Below are 23744 nucleotides of genomic sequence, written 5' to 3'. Positions count from 1 at the left end.
ATCATCTTCCAATAGCTTTTTCTCAGCTAAGCGCTAATAGTTCCTCTTAGCTATGTAAGATTTACATGTGCTCACCAGATTCTGGGGTATCAAAGCCATGTTCTAGCAAATCAAGGATTTGTTCCAACCTGAACAAATATCTCAATGAGTCTGACACACGAACTTGGGCTTGCTTTGTATGTGAAAAAGCAGTATTAAAGCTACAAGCATTCTAATGAATCCCTTTGCTTCACACTGTTCCAAACCTCATTAACTTGATGGCAGGAGAAAAATTCAGAAATATATTAAAAAACCCTCCAAAAGAAATAAATCCACAAAACTAAGTTAAACCAACACCATGAAGTCGAAAGTTAACAAAAGCCAAGAACACTTTCCTTAAGTCACTTCATGCTGCTTAAAAAACCTGCCACTGGGAGCAAATACAGTTTGATGTAGGAGTTTACTTTTTTTAAAAAAGGAGTTTAAGGCAATTTAAAATGGAATTTCTCTGGGGTGGTTACAAAGAGTGAATTTCACTGACGCTTTTCTGGTCTATATGAATGGTTTCAGCTTATTTTTTCAAAAGTAACAAAATACTTTTCTAACCTTTTTTTGGTGAGGAAGAAAGCTTTGAGACAGAAGCAACAATGGAAAGATCATTTTGGACTGGATTACTTTGAATGTTTTTATTAACACCTATTTAGCTAATCTACTATTAAAATGGGTTTTAATGCTTAAAATGACATGGAAACAAGCACACTGTACCTTGCCAATCCTTCCTACTACAGTTCTCTCAACTGTGAAAGGAAAACCAAGCCTTACTGCTCAATACTTTACAGGAAAAGAAACAAGCAGAAGGTGGTCTTAAGTTTTTAAAAAGTGTTTCCTGTGTCACAGAAAATATTGGAAAAATAAATTCAAATTTGCCCTTTAACATTTTTCTTTTTTTAAGCTCTAGCGCATTTGCCAGATAATACACACGTCAAACTCTCTCTGGCTTGACTAAAGTTGCATTAGCTGTATGGAAGGGACTCCCAGACTCTCCTACACAAGTTATTTCAAATCAGCACCTCATACAGCACAACTTATCTTCACTGCCAGTGAACCAGGGAACAGCTGTTTGGCAAGGAAATGATGCCTGCACATGCAAGCACCATTTTTTCTGTGCACAAAGTTTAACAAAACCAGATTTTTCTGCAGCTTCAGTGTAATGTTTCTTATTCAACTATGGTGATGCCCAAGCAAAGTAAGAACCCTTGCTGTAAATTTAGATGACTACCCTATGTCATCCTCAACAATATCAAGGATAAGCTGTCCATCTTGTTCAACAGCTGAATGAATATATCTGAGGTAGTTCCCAGTTTCCACATCTCTGAGATCCAGACAAAGTGCCAGGATGCTTTTGTTTGTGTTTCCTCTTACAACCTAATCACTGCAAAAGTAGCAGAACTCTAATAACTAGCCTGTGTCAGGAAAGCTGACCTAGCACTATCAGCAGTCGGAAATTTTTAGAGAAATAAAAACTTGTGTGGAGAACACTTACATTAATCACATAGTGGGAGGTCAATGGAAGTAAAAAAGCATTACACTCAGACCTTTCTCCACAGAAAAAAACCTGGAAACTCCTTTTTTGTTCATACAGGAAATGACAGCTCTTAGAACATACCCATTTCATTTCTGTCTCCAATTCACTGAAAAAAAAAAACCAAAACATGCTGCTCAAGACTTTTCCCCTTCTTTCCAGTACTGGATGTGTGCAAGTATGGTGGCCAAATATATTATGCAAAGGTTTCTTAATAAAGAACATTTTTACACCTGCATCAAGGAATAAAGCAGAAAATGGGTGCAAATGACAACTTAAGACAGTTTTAGTTTTGTGATCGGTGTATGTGGAACCACTCCACATGTTTGTGTTGTCAGTATTAAGCAAATTAATCAGTTTCTCTAAAGCAATCTCACGTCTTTCCCATGTACACAGCATACTACCAAGCCATGTGAAATATTTTTGCTGTTAATATCTACTTAGCAAAATGTAGCACCTTTTTAATAAAGCACTGCAGTAGTATGAATACTGCAAGGAGTAAAATAAACAACACTAAACAGGATAAACAAAAAAAAGGCAGAATTTCATTTGCATAACAGGTTAGTAACTTCTTGCTTACAACCACTTAATTGCAAATGATGTATGTTGTTCTAAAACGATAAGAATGCAAATGGCTTGGGTTTTGGTATGTATCCGAACTGTATAGATGCATTAAATCTTTAAAAATAACCTCTGAAAGTGTCTTTTTGTGATGATACCAATAGGGGTAAATAAACCATTTAAGACATACGTAATTTGCCCAGGCGGCTATAATGGGTTACATTTCACTCTAGCCAGAGGCTTTGTTTCCCATTATTTAAGATAATTCCTGAAATATAATAAATAAAGAACATCTAATCTCAAAATGTACATCAACAGATTTAAACATTATTCTCATTAACCCCTACAGAGCCTATAAAATAGGGTCAGCTGAAAGGGCTTTCAAATGGTCCTCAGCAGACACTACATCATGTTCTAGTGATCTATTGCTTGAAAAGGAAAAGTCTTTTACAGCCTAGCCCCTAAGGGTTTTAAGATCATAACACTTAAAATCCTTAAGTACAAGCTTTCTTTGATATCTGGTACAATACTATAAAATATGAATTAACAAGGCTATTAATCATTTTACACAACATTATTAACCATGCTATAATCCAGGAAAAGGGCTTGAAATAGTATCATATGTATAACTTGTTTTAAAGTTTGTAAAAATATTTCAGTTTAATTAATGGAAACCACCTGTCTAAACACCATTAGCTCATCTACATTTTTTAAGGACTGGCTTGAAACAGAAATGTAATCTTTAACCAAGTCACACAAACATTCGCTCAGTGAAAGGAAGTTGCTACAAAACCTGAAGTGCATTGTTTTTCTGTTATTGGGTTACAGTAGCTCAAGTCTGTAAGCACTAGAATCCCCCATCCAGCTGATCAGTTACAGCTGTTAATTGTGGAGAGAGAGACTGGCTCACATCTGCTTCTTGCATAGTCAGTTAATGGTTCACTTCCAGGTCCTAAAAGGACTGCAGCCTCTCTCAAAAGACAATGTCAGCCCCCATATATGTCTGGTTCTACACTGCCCGTCTTGTTCTGGTTTGTCACTCTCTACACAATGCAAATCTGAGTGAACTCACATCTGCCACTGATCGACCCAATTCGTGAGCAATCTTTTCCCATCGACCTGGAGTGCCCCCTGGGAACTTAACCATACTTCTTGTCAGCTGGCTGAGGTCCTCCTCTGTCCATTCAGGTGCCTGTAAAACATTTGTAAAACATTCATTACACTGGGATATTGGACATATTTTCTGTGAGGCAATATAGTGAAAAAAATAATCTTCAAATGAATTCATCAAATCATGTAATAAAAGTAATCAATAGCTTCAAGTATCTGGGTACCGTCTCCTTGCACTGTTGCCAAAAATGCATAAAGCCAACAGACTAACAGTAAGATATTAAAAATCCTTAACATTCAAAAAATGCATTTTGTATATTACATAGACTAACACATTTAATTTCTATCAACATTTATACAGTGTACATAATATAAAATACAGCAAAAATAAAAAGCAGTAACACTATTATTAAAGATCATGGGGTTTTGCAAGGAGAAAATTAGAAGGGCTAAACCCCAACTATAAATTAATCTGGCTACTGCCATAAAAGACAATAAAAAATATTTCATTTAATATATTAGCAACAAAAGGAGGGCTAAGGAGAATCTCCATCCTTTAATGGATGGTGGGATGTGACAAAGGATGAGGAAAAGGATAAGGCACTTAATGCTTTCTTTGCTTCAAACTTTACAGTCAGACCAGTTGTCCTCCAGGTACCCAGCCCCCTGAGAAGGAAGACAGTAACAAGGAGCAGAATGAGGCTATGAGGCTGCCATAACCCAAGGGGAAATGGTCAGCAACCTGCCACACCTCTCAGACACACACAAGTCTTTGGGGTTGGATGGGATCCACCCACCCAAGGGTATCAAGGGAGCTGGCAGAAGCGCTCAGAGCCAGTTTCCATTGTTTCTCAGCAGTGCTGGGTAACTGAGGAGGTCCCAGTTGACTGGAGGTTAGCAAATGTGACCCCATCTACAAGATGGGCCAGAAGGAGGACGCAGGGAACTACAGGCCTGTCAGCCTGACCTTGGTGCTGGGGAAGGTTATGGAGCAGAACATCCTGACTGCCATCTCCTGGCATGTACAGGACAACCAGGCAATTGGGCCCAGTCAGCATGGGATTATGAAAGAGAGGTCCTGCTTGACCAACCTGATCTCCTACGACAAGGTGACCTGCTCAGGGGATGGGAGACCAAAGAGTGGTGGTGAATGGCATCACATCTAGTTGTGACTGGTCACAAGTGGTGTTCCCCAGGTCTCAGTTATGGGGCCAGTTCTGGTTAGTATCTTTGTCAGTGATATGGATGAGGGGATCAAGTGCACCCTCAGTAAGTTTGCAGCAACACCAGGTTGGGTGGGAGTGTTGATCTGCTGGAAGGCAGGAAGGCTCTGCAGAGGGACCTGGACAGGCTGATCAATGGGCCAAGGCCAGTGTATGAGGTTCCACAAGGTTTAGTGCTGGGTCCTGCTCTTGGGTCACAACAAACCAATGCAGCGCTATAGGCCTGGGGAAGAGTGGCTGGAAAGTTGCCCAGAGGAAAAGGGCCTGGGGTGCTGATTAACAACTGTTGCTGGAAAAGGCTGCCCAGGGCAGTGATGAAGTCACCATTCTGGAGATATTTAAAAGACATATAGATGCAGTGCTTAGGGGTATGGGTTAGTGGTGCCCTTGACAGTGCTAGGTTAATGGTTGGACTCAATGACCTTAGGGTCTTTTCCAACCTAAACAATTCTATGATTAAACCACAGTTTAAGATGCAAAATTTTAGATACTGAGTTACTGCACATGTAAGATTTTTTTCCAGCAAAACCAAAGAAAATGTCCTCATTTTTATGTTTTAAAAAGTCTCTAAATAGAACAGTCGTTTTAGCTTTCTGTCCTGTGTTTTTAGCATTCTGGGATGATTCAGGAATGAAATCTGTAGATTCTAATATTCCATTAAGACAATTAAACAACACCCCTTCCCCACAGAAGCACAGTTATGCCACAAAACCAAACCGGATGCTTGTACCACCCCATAACCAGAAGACACAACGTAATCTGTTATAAATAACTGTCTTCATAACGGCCATATAAAAGTGAACAAAGCAAGGAACCCACAATTAGAACAGTTTAAGGCATCAAATCACACTTGCCTCAGCAGGCAACACACAGTAACCATCTTTGACATTTGCAGCATCTCTGCCAGTGACCGCAGAGCCGAATCTTTGTTACCATTAGTAGTTTGCCATTTTAGTTATTTTTAAGAAATTCTTTATGACATACCTCTTCTAATCACCATTTCCGATAATGAACAGGCACGTATCAAATGGTTTGCATTACAGAGCCATCAGGACAGAACAACAGTCAGAGGTGAGTGACCCCAGGGACCATCTCCACAACTACAGCAAAGCTTCTCCCTGACACTAATCCTGCCTGTCATTCTCCCACTGTGCTCTAACCACACTGACATCCGCTTGCCGCACTGCAAGCTTAACGGGGCCCTTCCTGACTTCTTACTGTCTCCCCCAATCAATGGTTCAAGCGTGCTCTTTTCACCATGTCCAAATGGCAGCTTCACTCATAATCAAAGTGCATCGCTCCTGTTAAAGGGCTTCCCGAAAGGCTCCACCATTTGCATTCATTTGCAAAGCAAACTACTTTTATTCACTTTGTTCTGCTATCAAGAGTGTTCCCTGAAGCAGATAAATTGGCATAAATACAACCTGCCACTTAAAAGACAGTAAATAATAGCCAATAGTAGCAAGGATTTCATCAGTCGTCCTACTTTGGATCCATGTAGTCCTTTATTCAATGCTGAAAGCCTCAGACGTTCATATTTGGATAGTTTATAATACAAGTATAAAACGAATTATCTATGATGATTCAAATGCAAGATGCTTAAATAATGTGTGTGTATGTGAGAGATATCACACATACAATATGTGCATTATCATACAATTACACTCTGGCCTATGGAAGAAATGATAGATACATAGAAAGTCTCCACATTGCACAATCACATTACTACTTTTATTGTATTAAAAATGAAATATAGTTCATATATTTGTTATATCTATATGTAGACTTTATACTATTTCTATGAAATTTTTAGAAGGGAAGATTTGGGGTATTTAACATTCTAGTTAGAATAATTTTCACACTGGAATTTAAATAACCCAAAAATCTTAGCAGTCTTTTCTTTAAAAAATAATAAGATTTCACACCTCAAAAATAGCCTTAATATGCAGTTTGCTATAATTTTGTATCTAATTTTTATTAAAACTTTTGTAGGTATTTGTTGTTGGTTTTGGGGGTAGGGGGAGGTGTTATTTCTTTCTTTCTCTTATTTTTTAAAAAGTAAATTCACAGCTATTCTTTCTTACCATAACCAAAGCATATCTAAGCAATTACACACGGAAATCAAGATGATCTTTTCAGTGATGTGCAGACATCGGAAGCTTGCTGGTAAAGTTTTATTTTCAGGCTTTTTCGGTAACCTTTGATTTTCCTACGTGCTTACAACTTTACCAACAATTTGTAAATATAACAAAACTCATAAGGTTATGTTCCTAAGTAACAGACAAGATTACAATCATTCTGTGGATGTGTAGCTAATTACATAGCTAATTCACAGCACAAGAATTCACCAGCTATATTAAAATATCAACTTGTTAACCTTATTTCAAGCTGATGATAATTTTAGAATGTGAAGATCTTAAAACATTTATGAACTTGGAAAATCTTTGAAAAAGCTTTTAGGAAATCCACTCTTAACTGCAAAGCTGTAAAAGAGCTTTTGTGAATTTGCAATTCCTCAGCAACAGTTAATTGTGTCTTTAGATGCAACAGCGCCTACTGTGATCCAACTACTACAAGCAGCTACGAGGGTGGTCATGGTGTGAATGTATTCTCCCTGTTCTAATCTGTAGCCAACTGTAACTGTGAGAGTCAAATGAATGCATAAACATACTGCTTTGTCACCTAAAACCATGTGTGTCCAATATTACTGAAACACTGGGCCAAAATTCATCTCTACAGTAAAGCAATGGAAGACACCACATGGTGAGGGGACAGCTGTTGTTACTACACAAGCATTGAGATTTTGCATCAAAAAAGCCCCATTCTGGGATTAACTCCCCATACTGAATACAAAATTAAAAGTACAGAGTTATGGTCTACAGTCTTTAAAATGAAAATAAGCTACAAGTGTAGATATAAAAAATTCATCGCATTCCCATAAATAATAATCCTCTAACATGGTTTATTATACATAGCTGCCAGTATTGAAGGATTAGTTCATTCAAACACTATGTACCTTCTGTAGAAAAGAAATATGAATGTGGTTCATTGTGTGGCATCACTGTTACACGTGCATCTTTGCAGTTTTGTACTACCTCTTCCAGCACAACAGTGTTTTACACTCTTGGTATTTTTTCCTTAAATTTTAACAACTCTATTTTCAATTACATTAAAAGAAGATTTTTTAGACAATAAAACACTTCAAGAAAACAGTCTGACTTGTTTAGACATGTTAACATTAATAAGTATAAAACCGTGTACTCTCTTATTGATAAAATTGGGAAGTGGCTAGTATTTGAGAGTTCATGAAGAAACTTCTATTTATGCTGATTTGACAATGAGATAATTACATTTTTTTTAGATTAAATTTTAAGTTTGGACCATTTTTTCCTGCCATCAATATACTGTAGATTCAATTTAAATCACTGTTGTACAGAAGTTTGGCTAATGTTTTCAGTCTGGCTAGGACTCTGCTTCATCTAATTTTGGTGATTTACTGATCTGAGCATGTCTTGTCCACAATCTTGCAAATAAACCATGAGGCAGCATCTATTTAAAAGTATCTGTGCAAGCATTTGTAGAGCAAGGGTCCTAGTAAAATCCCAGACAGTTTTGCAAATCAGGAAACATTCAACTAACAAGAAAGTGGTGTTTCTATCCAGTTACTGGAAAAATAGAACGTAAAAGTTTTCATTATTTGATTTCTTGCCCATAATGTCTTATTTTTCTTATAATATTCTATATTATTACAATTTTTTGCTTTATCTGTAAGAAGTCTGAAGCCAGTCTTGCTTTATCAAGTCTAAAACACATCTAGCTGGCTGCTGAACCCTAATATCTTCTGCAGTTCTAAAGATCTCTTGTGAAGATCTGAAGATCTGCTAAAGAGTATTAATGATCTGAAGTCATGTTCAGAGCCACATGTTCATATAATCCTTTGGCCCTTCAAAGACCTTGCTCAAATCCAACTTCCATGAGTACTGTTTTTATTAAGTGAGCCAAAAAAAAACAAAGACAGCTATACTGTCCCAGAGCAATGGTCAAGGTAGGCCAGTAAGCTCATTATTTGCGTTCAGTGAGTGCAGCTGTAGAAAACTTTACTATATACTTTGTGATAACAAAAAACATTATGTTTATCATTCATCCTTTCCAGTCTTACTCTGCTCTAAAAAACAGGAACCATATGCAGATACCAAGTAAAAGGCAGGCAAGCATATAGGTCTCCTATACTTCCTCCTATTACTTTCCCAGACTCCAACTGGTTTTTGCTCAAGAAATTTCTCTAGGTTATTTTATCTATTTAGTAACTCCCGGTGAATCTGCCTTTCAATGTTTTTTTCAATCTCCCCAAAACCATGTAAAATTTCTGTATTTGCAGCATCATCTTCTTAGGGAGTTGCGCATACCTGCTACCCATTATATAAGGAACCAGTATATTTTGTCTGTTCTGAGCCTGGCTCCTGCTAGCTTTGCTGAAACCTACCTCTTGGCTTTGACTGAAGAACCAGCAAATAGTCTAAGTCTACTGACTCCCATGTCACTTACAACTTAGTTAAATTAGCTCTCTAGAGTACTCCCCTGTGAATTGTCTGTTCCTGGCTAAAAGAGCCCTAATCCACTCAGGTGGTTTCTCATGTAAAAGCCATTTTATGCATAATACTGCCTATCATGCCTTTTCCTCAACCACCTGCAATTCCATTATAATCAACCTCTTTGGAACAAGGTACAAAACTGCATAATCATAAATTTATACAGTGGAATTCTTCTGGTTTTGTCTCTATTCCCTTCTTAACAATTTGCAACATTTGCATTGGGTTTTGGGATGAGCCAATCTTTTCAATGAAGCCAGTACTGGCAACTCCTAACATCTCACTCCTCAAGGACAGGTCAGAGCTCATCATCTTGTGCATGAAGACAGGACAACCATTCATTGTATCAACATTTGCATCACTTCGTATTTAAATGCTGGGAAATTTTTCTGCCAGTTTACTGCCCAAGCAGTCAAATTCTTAAGATCACTCTGCAGTTCTTCAGGGTCAGTTCTCACCTTCTCTATTCCAAATTATACTATCATTGATAAACTCACCTTAAGGCTAATTTTTTTACCATGTTAGAATTTTTTGTTACACATCACAATTCCCAGCAGAAACTCAGCTAAGTTCACTGATAACCTTGCTCTACTGAAAAGAGCTGTTCCTGCCTCCATTTCCCATCTTTAACTAATTATTTATCTAGGATTTATCCTTCCTCTTATCCTATGACTGTTTTATTTCCTTATAAGCTTACAAGCCTTGTTAAACCCTTCTGGAAAACCAAGCAGACTTTATCAATCAGATAACCTCCCTGCCTATTTGTTAATCCTTCTATGAAGCCCAGAGGGTTTAAGGCAGACTTCACTTTATATAAGAACATTTTCAGGACCCCATGCAAGCCATTTACCTGGTGCAAGCCCAAATCTCCACCAGTAAGCAGCGTGGTCTCTTTAATTACAAACACAGCTGAAAATTTTTCTGCAGTAGGACAGTCTGTAGGAAAACACAGAACTCCTCAGGAGATATTTTTCTAGACCTCTCCTGTTTCAGAATGAAGATTTCACAGACATTTCAATTAGTGCTGCCCTGAAGAATTCTACATAACCCCTTGCAATTCACCACACTGTAGACCATTTCCAGTACTGAACAGATCCTTGCAGATATACATGAAACAACTCTAATGACATTTTGCAGTAACAAAAATGTATCTGTTTCCTGTTCTTTAAGCATTACTCTAAGGACTTTCATCTTATCATTGCTTTGTCTCTGTATGAAGCCTTGCTGACAGATCCTGCCAAAAGCTTTATAAAACCCAAGTACACTGCAACGCTCTAATAAGGCAGTATAACTTTTCTTTAAATTCACCCTGACTTTTTACTATTATTTTAAAATCAGCACATCTAACATTTCATTCATTTAATAATTTCAAAAACTTACCCAGTATGGAATTCATGCTAACCAGCCTGCACTTGCCAGAACTCTCAGTGAAGCTCAAAAACTGGTGTACTATTGCCATCTCTCATTTCAAGGCTCATTTAAGTATAATTGCTAAAATATTAACAGCAGTATTAAATTGATTTAGGTTCAACTAATGGTGAAGACCATCATTCCAAGCAATTTTTTATTTATCAACTTAAGATGAATGCTTCCATCTAAAACACTCCCTTTTCCACCTGCATTCAACACATGATGTCAAAACTCCCTAGCTCCTTTGTAGTAAACATGGGTGAAAAGGACTTTTAGCCCTAGCAAATTCTTGAAACTGCTTGATATTTTGATCATCCACTACTTCAACAAAATCCTTGGCAGTGCTCCTTCATCTACTTTCTTACAAAAAAGTAATAATTATTTGGTCTTGGGCTTACCTTATTTTGGATTTACATTTGACTTGAAAAACTTATGCTCTTTTGCATAAGACTTTCCCTTTCTGCAGCTTTTTCCCTCCAATTAAGGAGCTATCTTCACTTTTTAGTTTGAGACAAGAATAACTTCATTCCAGTAAATGAGTATATTTGAGATTCTTCCACTGGCTACCATATTGATTACTCACAATTTTAACTTTTTTTTTAAACTTCAAGCAGACTGTTAATCCCTCCTAAATGCATGTCAACAGATGATTTATAAACACTACAAAAAAAATCCCAAAACAAAAACTGATTTTACTTTGAGAGTATAAGAATATTAGAAACCAAAATGCAAATTAAGTCCATAACTGTATAATGTCAATAAAACATCCCCCCTATGTTTTTAGGAAAACAAAAACAGTTGCCACCTATTCAGAAACATCAACTAAAATCTTTATTAACAAATATATTTCACAGGTTGAAAAGGAATTATTCAGCTTCCTGATTCCGAAGCTGTGCATCTATATGTACCTATATATATTGCTTATTTAAACTAAGCAGGAAGCCTGAGTGAATAATAAGAGTCTTTCACCACCAGCTTGTGCAGAATTACATGGTGCTGCCAGGCTCCTCCTTGACGTATAATAAGCCACACCTTAAGACTGAAAAGTTTGTGTTGTGACAGACTGACAAAAAGCAGGGGAGGAGGGTGAGAAGTGAATATAAATCAAGTTAAGAACCAGCTACATGAAGCAGGAAGTCATTTAAAGTTATGAATACATTCAGAAAGTTGCAGATATTCGAAAGACAGTAGTAATCAGACACCCAACAGAAAAGGTGGCAAAGAGTGACTTAAAAATGAAGTGCTGGATGAGCTATATTCTCAAGATGATTGCTATTATACAGCATTGATTCCAACGTCTTTGGGTTTTACTTCTAGCCATTGGCTCTTTTGTGTCTTCCTCTCAGACCAAATGGCCCTTTAATAACAATTATTTGCTCCCATGAAGGCACCTGCTAAGTTAAAAGGTCACTCTCCAAGTATCAGTAGATACCATTTCCACTCCCTGAGTAATTTCTACAGATTTTCTTTGTGTCTATTTTCTTCCTTTTTCCATGTAAATCTCCAATTTACAAAAAGCTGTTCAGATCTGACCTTTCCTCCCCTTTCTTATTCATTATTCCTACTTTGAGAATTCAGAGCCAAGAGCAGTTTGTATTTTTTTTTTCTGAGAAAGTACTCCAGTTCTTCATAAAGAATCTTTAGGGGAAGGCAATTCTGAGCAGTAATTTTCAGATTTGCAGAACAAAAACACCTTAAAAAGCATCTCTAAATTAGTTTAATAAAAATATTTTCTCCTCAACAGAGCTGAAATTGCTCTAAAATAATGCCTTGTTAATGACTAATCGCTGATATGAATGGTCACCTGGTTAAAGCCACATCACCGGGAAAAACAGGAGAGGCAAAAAGCATGATACTTCAGGATTTTATTGCAAAAATATTTAGGAATATGAGAGGAAAAGTGAGAAATTTATCAGATGTTTGTGGGCAAGATTTTGGTAGCCATGGTGGCCTCTCTGGAAATAGGTGAGAAGCTGCCCTGTGTGGGTCACAGCCAGCTCCAACAGACCCACTGCAGGAGACAGCTAAGCCTATCAACCAAGCTGCTGGCACCTCTGGGGAAGTGTATTTAAGAAGGGCAAAGTGCTGCACAGCAGTGTGAGGAGGGAAGGAAAGTGTGAGAAACAGCCCTGCAGACACCAAAGTCAGAGAGGAGGGGGGCACCAAAGCAGAGATTCCCCTGCAGCCCATGGAGGAGACCACGCTAGAGCAGACATCCACACTGTAGCCTGTGGAGGATCCCATAATGGAGCAGATGGGTATACCCTGAAGGAACCACAACCCACGGAGGACCCATACTGAACCAGGTTTATCTTGAAGAACTGCAGCCTGTGGAGGATCCATGCTGGAGCAAGGAAAAGTTTGAGAAGGAAGGATTAGCAGCAAGGCACTATCAGAGACTGACCAAACCCCCCATACTCCAAGCCCTCCATGCCACTGGGAGCAGGAAAGAGGTAGAAGAATTGGGAAAGACGGAGTGGAGCCGTCACCTTCAAGGGGAGTAAGAGGAAGGTATTCTAGGTTTTGTCTTTGTTTCTCACCATTCAACTCTATTTTAACTGGCAATAAAATACTTTTCTCCAAGTTGAGTCTGTTTCCTCTGTGACAGTAATTGATTACTTGATTTCCATGCCTTTACCTTGACTTACGAGCTTTTTCACCTTATTTTCTCCTCCAGTCCTGTTGAGGAGAAGGAGTGAAAGTGTGTCTGGTTGGGCACCTAGCAATCAGCCACAGTAAAGAACTAAGCCACTAAGGAACTATGAAGTAACAAATTACAACATCCTGGTTTGTATTTAGGAGCAGTTTTAGGAAGAATTCTTCAGTAATCTCCCCTCAAAACTACAGGAGTAGAAGGTAACTGGCACCTACAATTGCTGTTGTTGGTTACAAGATTTAAAGTAAAACTCTGCTAGCAATACAGTAGTCTGCAAATTTACCTCCACAAGAAATAGAAAATTGTTATCAATTAGGTATAACAAAACAAATTGGTTGGATTTTGTATACTAACCAGTGATAACTTTAGGTAAAAGTTACTGATTTCTAAGAAAAACTTACTCCCTCAACGACTTAGGCACTTCTGACAAAAATATCTTTTCTTTTTTCTAGTTTATAAAAAAGGGAAAATCTTCCATGGATGTCCACATTCTGAAGATGCTAGTGTCACCACTTTTAAATGGCGGCATGTACCGGTTGTCTTCACTGAAATACTGTAGCCCTTTTGTGATCACAAAAGTTCAAAAAGATCACAGACAAAAAGGACAATTCCATAAAATACGGATAAAATGAACACATATGCAAAAGACACAAAACCAAGAACAAAGTTATTAGAGCGTAAATGTCCTCATTTAAAGAATAATTATTCCCTACACAGTCCTCAAATAGTATCAGAAGCCTAAATCAACTAATGAACTTCCTACCCCTGTTTTTTTTTTAATGAGAGGTGTTCTGAGGAATAATTTCTATTTCAGAAGATATAAGTCATAACTAACATTTGATTCATAAGATGCTTCTCTCAGAATACTTTTAGTCAATTAAGACTGACATTACCCTTGCATTCTTTGCAAACGGAGTTAAAGTCAGTGAGCAAATGTATACCACTTAACAGTACAGAATCAGAATAGTTGAGACTGGAAGGGAAATGACTGGAGGTCATCTGATCCACACAGTGCTCAAGCAGGGCTACTACAGCCAGTTGCTGAGAACCACAACCAGACAACTTTTGGAGACCTACCTCCAAGGATGGAGACTCCACAATCCCCTGGGCAACCCATGCCAGTGCTCTCTCACTCACAGTAAAAAAGTGTTTCCTGATATTCAGAGAGACACTCACATTTGTGCCTATTCTTGTACCCTGAAGCACATTCTTCTACCATGAATCACAAAGCCTTGTTAAAACAGTTACATTTGAGTAAAGGCATAAGTAATTTATAGGTTAAGAAATTAGTAATAAAGGTAAAAGTTTTTTCAAAGTTATGCTTCTTAAAATTCTACATGGTCTGAGGGGAAAAAAAAAAAAAGGGTTATCCATCAAAGTCAGTGCAGAAATAAACCCAAAAATCCCACAACTCCTCCATGCAGTCACAACATACCAATGGAGGGAAAAAGCCCACTACAATCATGTTGCTGCACTTCAGTAAATTTGAGTTCTCTTTTCAGAGGTCATCCTTCCTATGGTATATGGGACAACATTTCAGGAGCTACAGTTCTCTTAGTACATCTCTCAGTACATAATCATCACATCAGTTATTGCCATCCTTCTGCTTGCTCACTGACACCAAGCTTTGAAAATCCTAGAAGAAAGAGTATTTTTTTTCTTGTATTATACTCTTCCCTCCTTTCTTAAACAGATCCACCACTCATGCTCACATTGCTGTTTGGAGGACACTAAGTTATAAGGTTGGGATAGGAATTGCAAGACTTGTCCAGCAATGGTCTAATTAAAAGATACCAAGAACCCTTCCTGGTAGAGAAGCTGCTGAGTCCTCACCAAAATGAGGTATATTCAGCATCTAATCAAGGCACAGGTCACTGCAATACAGGAACTTGTTTAACAGAAGGAAACAACAAGATGCCTTGAGGTTCATTCCAGCCCCAAGATCTATATTTTCATGAAACAGGATTGGACACCACCAAAAAAAAAAGTGGTATTTAGAAATTGTGGTCCTTGGCAAAGATCAGCATCGCCAAGAACTTTATGATAATACAAATGGGATGGCATTAAATCAAGAGCATGAGCCTTTCAATTTATATACAGACTGGTATCTTATCAACTGGAAGTGACACAGAAAAAGCCAGGTTTACTCTTATTCAGAGCTCGGAAAAACAAGAGATAATACCAAATGAATGAAATGAGGTCCTTCCAGAGACACAGAGGATCTAGCTTTAGAAAACAAAAAAGCTCAAACATGTTTTTTATGCCAGGTTTTGTTTTGTTTAATCCAGAATGGTTTCTGATCCCGTTCACACCCCTGCACCCGATTACATAAACATAACAGACTAACACATCACAGAAGCAGGACATGAGCACTCAGGTGTTAATCTACCGTAAATCAGAGCTGGAAATTAGAGAACGCTTCAAAGTGATTTTCAGCATGCTAAAAGGACCTGGGGTGACTTGAGTTCAAAGGGGAAGAGAAAATCCTAATCCATTCTAATATGGAGCTTGCTCCAGAGCAAGTTCCCTCTAGTATTAATATAAAAAGACAATAATTATTTGCAATGCATCAACTAAAATACCATATTCCTTTTAAAATGAGCTAAAGCCAAAAGTAGCAAAGCATCTGTCTCTAGCAATACACACCTGAAAAAAAACACTGCTCTAAAAGAGATGTTTTTGCACTTCAGGTTCTACCAGGCTTTGATTCTAAATATGAAGCTTTTTTAAGCTATAGCTCTTAGTATGAACAAATACATTCATGAATGTTTCAATGTCCCTACCTACATTACGATAAAGCACTCCGAATATTCCTCCTATGAAGCAGATTTCAAACAAAAAAAATAGATCAAATTATGTCATATATTTATCTGTCTTTGAAACAAAATTGTTCTGTCATATTTACACCAAATTCAGCAAACCATAGGGGGAAAGAGGTTACTTTGAAAATTTGAATTTTCAAATTCAAATCTACTTTTTTATCACAGAAGCTAGAGAAAAAAATGTCACAATTAAATAGTTCATAAATATAACACTAAGATTATTATTTAAGTCAATGTAATTGAACAGACATTAAAATGTAGTTAATTGCATATTACAACTTAAATGGTAGGACTTAGCAGAAAGCATTAACTCATTTATTTTTTAATTGTTAGCTGCTTCAAGGCAATTGTTTTAATGCAGAAAAAAGTGAGAAGCTCTACAGTAAATTTGATTGTAGGACACTCAGGCATGCAGATCAAATAAACTATAGGTTGAAGAGGTAACTACGTTTGGCCTGTGATACGTTAATGTGGAGACAAATTCCCAAAGAAAGTGTTTTTCATTTAATTCTCTCTCCAAAAAAATGCCCTATTTGGATTTTTAAATGCAGTTGGAAAAGTATTTCCATTTGATAGAGAACATGAAACTGCAAATCTTCTAGAGTACACATGTCAATGAATTCTTCTAGAAAAAGATTTTGTAACTTTCCTAAACTTCAATATGTACATAGGGTAGTGAATCCTCAACAGATTGCAGGTGGCAACTTCTTTTGTAATTACTTGATAAATTAAAAAAACTTTGGCCATGCTGTTAAATTCACTAGAGAAGATGAGCCCAAAGGCATGCAGATACATTAACGCATATGATTAGTCTTTATTAGTAAGGAGGGGTTTTCCTTGCAAAGTTATTATTTGTCTCATGAAATACTAAGCAGACTAAACAAGTGTCAAATATTTAACAGCACAGGGCTGGATACTCTTCTTTAATCTGCTTCAGTATAACATGGCATATTATGGATATTTTGAAAACATTAACATATGGTATTAAAAAACATTCAATACACTGAACCACCCACAGTCTTACAGACTGTGTCATAAGGAACAAGATTATTACTACATCCTGCTGACTGCTCACAGTGCTGTCCTTTGTTGAGTTTTTCTGTCTTGCTTCCCCGTGCACTTTATCATAAGATAGAGATCTTATCCCAATAACTTAGGGATTTCCCCCCCCCCTTCCACATTGGTCTGTTGCTGGCAAACTATTTCTCCTACCTTCATTCACCTTAAATAGCTTACCCAAAATCAGGGTTTTTTTTGTTGTCCCTTGCCTTTCTTTAACCAACTCCATCGGAAGTATTTCAACACCACAGTTAATGTCTAAATAAATTCTTCCTTACACATCAAATTTATCTAAATTCTTTCACTGACAATGCTATCTTGCTCTGCCAGTAATCAGGTATTCCCTAAAACAGCCTGGATATTCTGACCTCTGTATTTTAAATTCAACTGCAGGGAGTACTCTGCATCCCCAAAACGCACACACTGCACAATTAAAAAGCAAATATCTCCATCAGTGTTATTCAAATATTTCTTCTATGCAAATTTTCAGTTCTGTTTTCCAGCAGCCTAAGTTGCCATGTACCAACATGAGGCATGGGGGGAATCTGAGTTTTCATGAGTTCGTGGAACACAGATCTGTGATGGCAACCTCAAATAACCGCACTTCCAAAAGTAACCCAAATTTTAAAATTGCTTATTATCATGAAATCATAGGCATGTAATTGAAAATAAGGGCAACACTACTTCAGCTGTTTAACATATAACCACTGAATTTACCTATTAAATATCCAAATATAACCAAAAAGTCAGGGTTAATTAAAAATCAAAGTTAGCCTTCACTTTTTTCATATGCACAGCTTTTTCTTCCCATAATTTGTGGCCACTGGAAAATATATCATTTATGTCAGCCTCATTCTTCCTGTTCTCACTCTCCCATTACTGAGCAAATCTTCTAAACAAGGACAATAATGAAAAAGCCAAAGGCAGTGAAATACCGCTGATACTGGCAGATATCCAGTTGAGACCAGTATAGTTAAACGCCTTTGTCCTGGGTTCAGCTGTAACAGTTATTTTTTTCTCCTTCCTAGTAGCTGGTTCAGTGCTGTGTTTCAGCTTTAGTATGAGCACAATGATGATAACACACCAATGTTTTAGTTGTTGCTAAGTAGCACTTACACTGATCAAGGACTTTTCAAGTCTCTTGTGTTCCACCAGTGAGGAGGAGCATGGGAAGCCAGGAGGACACAGAGACAGAACACCTGATGCAAACTAGCCAAAGGGGTATTCCATACCACAGCACGTCATGCCCAGTATATAAACTGGGAGGGAGTTACCCAGAAGGGCCAGATCACTGCTCGAGTCAGTCTGGGTATTAGTTGGCAGGTGGTGAACAATGGTATTGTGCATCACTTGTGTTTAGTCTTGTTTTAACTTTCCCCTTTTAGTTTTATATTCTCTTCCCCTGTTATTTCCCTTAAAATTATTATTAATAGTAGTAGTTTTACATTATTACATTACATTTTACATTCAGTTATTGGACTGTTCTTATCTCAACCCGTGGGTTTACATTCCTCTGATTCTACTCACCATCCCACCTGGAAAGAGGGGATAAAAGTGGGGGGGGTGTTAGCAAAAGGCTGCACAGAGCTGAGTTACTGGCTGGTTTTAAACCACAACAACCTTCCACATACACTAGAAGTTACTAACTTACTACCTAGATTCTCTGTTGACATTATTTTCTTTATAGAGCTGTTCTAGTCTGGATTTCCAATGTGAATTACAAGTATCATCTAGCAACCAGTAAAAACTGAAATATTGTTTTCTGTGTTGGGGGGTGTGTGTGTTTTAACAAAGCAACAAATCCAGGCACCCAGTTTATTTCATTATTAGATCGTGAAAAACACTAGGAGAATTCTAGATGGGCAGGATGCTGATGTTCCCTAAAGAGGTCTATGTAAAATATCTGATGCTATACAACACATCAAACCTGCTGTGTTTGTAAGTAAATACATGCTGAAGTAAATGCATTCTGTAGATGTATGCTTACTTTTGAAAGTCCAATGGCCGCAGCAAAACACAGATTTTGCATAATACTCAGCTGCATATGAAGCAAGAACCTCCACACCTTCACAATTTGCACCTGAAGGATAGTCACTGTGTTTTAAGATAATCTGCCTTTTGGGAAGAGCCATCACCAATATGACAAACAAGCCTCAACTGCTATGCGCCATTTCTCATATTGTGCCATCATTAGGAGTGCTCTCCTCTTTTGCAGGTTTGGGTAATTAATACATTATCCAGTGGCTTTTTATAAAGAATGGTTTGGGCCAAATAAGTACACTTTGAACTGGACGCAAATTAACTTTAAATATGGACACAACTCTGATTCATTTAAATAGAACGCAATTGTGTGCTCAAGTGCGTTGAACTGAGGGTTTGAAGGCTTCATCTTTTCAAGACTGCATCCTCACTGTCAAAAACCATACAGAGAATGGTTAATAACTAGATTTAAATTCTCTGAAAATTCCTATGTGGCAAAATGCTTATGTCAGGGGTATTAAATCATTCCTTGGCAAGGCAGGATTACATATTCATCTTTACTGGGAAAACAAAAGCCAAACATTTCTCACACTGCTCAGTTTATTTTTAGTTGCTAGAGTTTACCCTAGATTATAATTTCTGGGCAATATCTATAAATAAATTAGGCCAAACCCCACTATAGTCACGGCCTCAGGAAGAAAAGGAAAGCTGCAGCACTGTGCATTGTGAAAGGTAAGATGCTGAATCTAATCAGCTTTTAATTGGTTTGTCTGGTAAAAATGATATAAAAACATTAATATGTATTCACATTTATAAATTAAAGTAGATTTAGTTGAAGCTGACTTAATTCTTCAATTTAAAGATAGCTAAACTTATACCACGAAAAGTAAGTAACTATTTTGCAACAGTCCACACTTTTCAAATTCATGTTAAAAAGCTGAAAAGAGCAGCAGTGAACTGCACTACAGAAGTTGGGGCCATAAACTGAAAATTCTTTCTGATCCCCAAATTATGGATCCTGTGAAAATCCCTTTTCAGGGATATTTATCATCCTTGTCTCTCATTTATTGGCAAAATTACGAGGATACATTGTGCTAAGACTGGACTAATCTCTCCCTTCTGTCAGATGGGCAGGAGCAAGCAGGGCAAGGTCAAAGTGATTAACCAGCTTTCACATCTTCCTCCAGCTTTTACCCCTTATATGTGCAACTACAGTCTATTCCTTCTGTTTTTCTCCTCTTCCTTTTGTAGTTGAGACAGGAGCGACTTTGTTTTGGGAGGTGACAGGGAGGGAGCACTGCCAAGGAAAATCAGGATTTCCATCACAACTTGACCCCAAGTGCACTAAATTGGAGCAGTCCCATCAGATGCGTTTTCTACCTCTCTCCCAGGCTAAAAGGAAGACAAAACCAGTGCAATGAAGACTAGTGTTTACAAAGGTACTGCACATCTTGCAAATTTATGTAAAATGGATATCAGCTTCAGGACAGAAGAGACACTGCCAATGACAAGAGTCAGATTTTCAACAGTTGACTGGGAAAGATCGAGTTCCTGTTTCTTCTCACAGGTACGAGGTTTCTCTTATTGTCATTACCATTTCTTTCCGTGATAGACAACTATCATGTAAATCTCAGAACTGAAACATGAGTCAAGACCCAAGTTAAATTCAAGAAGTCCAACCTGAGTTATAAAAGGTATATAGAAGCTATATAACTCTAGTTTGGGCTAAACAGAGGTTATAGTGCTGCCCGGTGCAGAAACAGAGCTGCATTTAAAAAACCCCGTGTGTTTGTCCATGCAGATTAATACTTCAAAAAAAATTAACATGAGCTCTTGAGTAGTTTTTCAACTGACAGACTCAAAACACTAAGGAGTACATACAGAAAACACACAGGTAAAACTAGTCAGACAATTATGGCAGCAAGTCACATCAATCCCTTCTTCTGGAATACAGATTTAGTTGAAAAACTACTGAAAGCTAGAATTTGACAACAGAGCACCTACAGCATGGTGCTGAAAACAGTGTATTATTATTACTGTCTACACAAGACAAGAACCTATGCTACTATATTAATAGGACAAAGTTTAAAACCTCAATCAAGATCAGGAAGTACCAGGCAAATATTAACTGTATTGCCTTAATTCAATACATATGCATGGCTGATTTATTTTTTAACTAATGTATAAGAGTTCATATAACATATTGTTACTATCTTTACAGAACATCCTGAGGGAAATATGTATTTGGCTGTTTGTTTCCTTTGCAATCTAGACTGAAACTTGGTTGTGCTGTGAAACATACTGTTTCCAAAAAATTTTTCCCTGGCTTTCATATCAAATAATTTCTCTATATTATTTAGAAGCTTTTAAATATTCTCCTTAAACGCTCATAGAATTACTTTCCTGCTTACATAGACTAAAAAAACCTCTCCACCCAAACTAGTTGTAGCCAGCCGGAGCATGATACGTTCAAGAGCATAATATTATTAAATTACATATCCTATGAACACAGCATTACTTTCTACAAATAAAAGAATAAAGAAATTAAAAGTTTCCTGTGCTTTGTTAACCTATTCAATTTAACTAATAGGTTGGAGAGAGAAAGGCAGAAATTCCACATTCTTACATAGCAGTTGTTCAGTTAGTGTTTATTCACAGTCTTGAAATATTCCTGACCTATTTTAGGCAAAACTCCATAATGCTTACTACTTCTGGCATTTGTCCCAGACATAACAACTATTTTCTCTGAATCCAACACTACGAGAAATTATTTTCTTTAATTTGTATTTACAATTTGTTCTTTGACGTGCATTTGCCTTAACACTGAGAACACCAACTTGAGATGCTAGTCGAAGAATATACCACCATCGCCCTATAACTTTATCCTTCCTTAAGAAAAGCTAAGGATTAAAAGCACTGCATGTTTAATACTGCAGATGAAATTAGATTTCTCACCCTAATGAATTGATATTCACAGCTCAAAAGCAGAGAGGTCTTATTCTAGATCTAAAGATGTGGGTCATCCTCTCCAAGGAAAACTCAGTAATTAAAAATATTTTTTTTTTCTAAATCACATTTATTCTCTCCTTAAAGCTACTCAAGTCCAAAGTAAAGTCCATAGAGGCTTAAATAGTTAAGACAGAAACCTGAAAAGAAGGTTACTGTCTTCATTTAAGGAAAGAAGACTCAAAGAGTACATAAATCTACTGTTTCTAAACAAAATAAAAATACACCACTTGAATAGAAACATACTAAATACCCTAATTTGCTAGTAATAGGCTGCTCTAGTTCAACAGTCACATAGAGAGACAAAAAGATTAGCCATAAAACAAACAAAAACGTTGGCTTCTTAGTATGATCTTGAAAAATTCAAGGTTTTTCTAGTTTTCTTTTGGTCATTAGGCTGACTTGGTAGGTAGCAAAAAAAAAGAGAAATAGAATCACTCATACGTATGTATGGGACAAAAATTACATAAACAGCTTACAATAACCAAGGTGCCAGTTTACCGTTTCAGCCCTGTTCCCTACTTCCCACACTGTCTGAACTGGTATCATCAATATTTTATCAGTGTCATTCTGCTGCACAAAAGAAAAATGCATACATTGTTCTGTACCTGTTTCACCCACCTCAGGCAGGAGCCCTAGTATATTATACAGGTAAACTTAAGCACCTGTTTTTAAAAGTATGTGTATAGGACAAAAGTAGCTTTTTTATTCACACTAGTAACTCTAAATATGATAGCTGTAGGAGTTACCTATAAGACATGAACTTAGAGTTATTTTAAAATGCAAACCCCAATATAATATTATACTCAGGCTGAGTCCACAACATTCGCAGTGACACAGAGCATAATAACCCAGAGGAAAGCCTGGAGTCTTCTGCCTTAACACTTTCAGTATCAATCTAATGCAGATTTTTGGGTGTTTTTTATTAAATGATCTATCTTCCCAGTGACACTACATTGCTTAAAAGTTTGGTAACAGAATACCAAGACTTTCACCTCAGGGTTACTAAATTTAATATGGCTCAGATCAACAGTCACTCAAAGTCATCACCATTTGATGAGAGTTTGGAGCGCAGGTTAAAATGTATTATGAGCTTAGACTAGCTTCTAGTGAATAGCTTCATAACTGACACCAACAGGTATGGTTGCTGGCAGTCTCAATATAGAGCCTTAAATTCAATGGGCACACAGAGCGATTTACTTCCTGGACCTACAGCAATCTCTCTGGTTCAGGGCCAAAGCGCACTGGCAGGACCCCCATGAGGAACCTCTGACTGCCAGCTGCTCACTTGTACCCATCCCAGGCATAAAAGAGTGTTAGAATACTAACACTTTTCAGTTACTATTATTTGTTTCACTGCTTAGAAGAAGAAAATTAGTTTATTTCAAAACTACATGACCTCGGGTAGCACACTAAAACAGAATAACCCTTCCCCTCAAAGACCAATTTATTAAAACATTTGGTTTGTACAGTACCTTAATCCTGCTAAGATACAAACTGCTTGCTTAAGGAATTAACATTTTTTAAAAGCCTGGAAACTGTATTCAGGTAATCCATCATATGACGTCTGATTAGAACAAGCACCATGTTATTTGCTACTAAAGAAAAAGCATACTCAGATTTCAAAGCAGCACAGATGTGGGAAGATTCAAGGCAAAAGAGAGCAGGTGGCAGGCTAGCTGGCAATTATGAAATGTACAAGATTATAAAATGGCTAAGATTTAAATGTCAATGATACTTTTTAAACTAACAAAACAATAATTTAGC

The 23744-nt window shown here is 37.3% G+C and overlaps 1 protein-coding gene across 1 annotated transcript in view; it reads right to left on the bottom strand.

Moving 5' to 3' along the window:
• Positions 1-23744, bottom strand: part of DNAJC1 (DnaJ heat shock protein family (Hsp40) member C1) — a 109707-nt gene that overhangs the window by 12723 nt on the left and 73240 nt on the right. The window contains exon 9 of the mRNA XM_062633659.1: positions 3195-3314. Within this exon, the coding sequence (XP_062489643.1) occupies positions 3195-3314 (120 nt within the window). The remainder of the gene's footprint in view (positions 1-3194; positions 3315-23744) is intronic.

Source organism: Pezoporus occidentalis, unplaced genomic scaffold (genome assembly GCF_034315485.1).
Source record: "Pezoporus occidentalis ecotype Australia unplaced genomic scaffold, CSIRO_AGI_Poc_V1 ctg40, whole genome shotgun sequence".
Lineage (NCBI taxonomy): Eukaryota > Metazoa > Chordata > Aves > Psittaciformes > Psittacidae > Pezoporus > Pezoporus occidentalis.
This window is presented reverse-complemented; position numbering and strand designations above follow the sequence as displayed.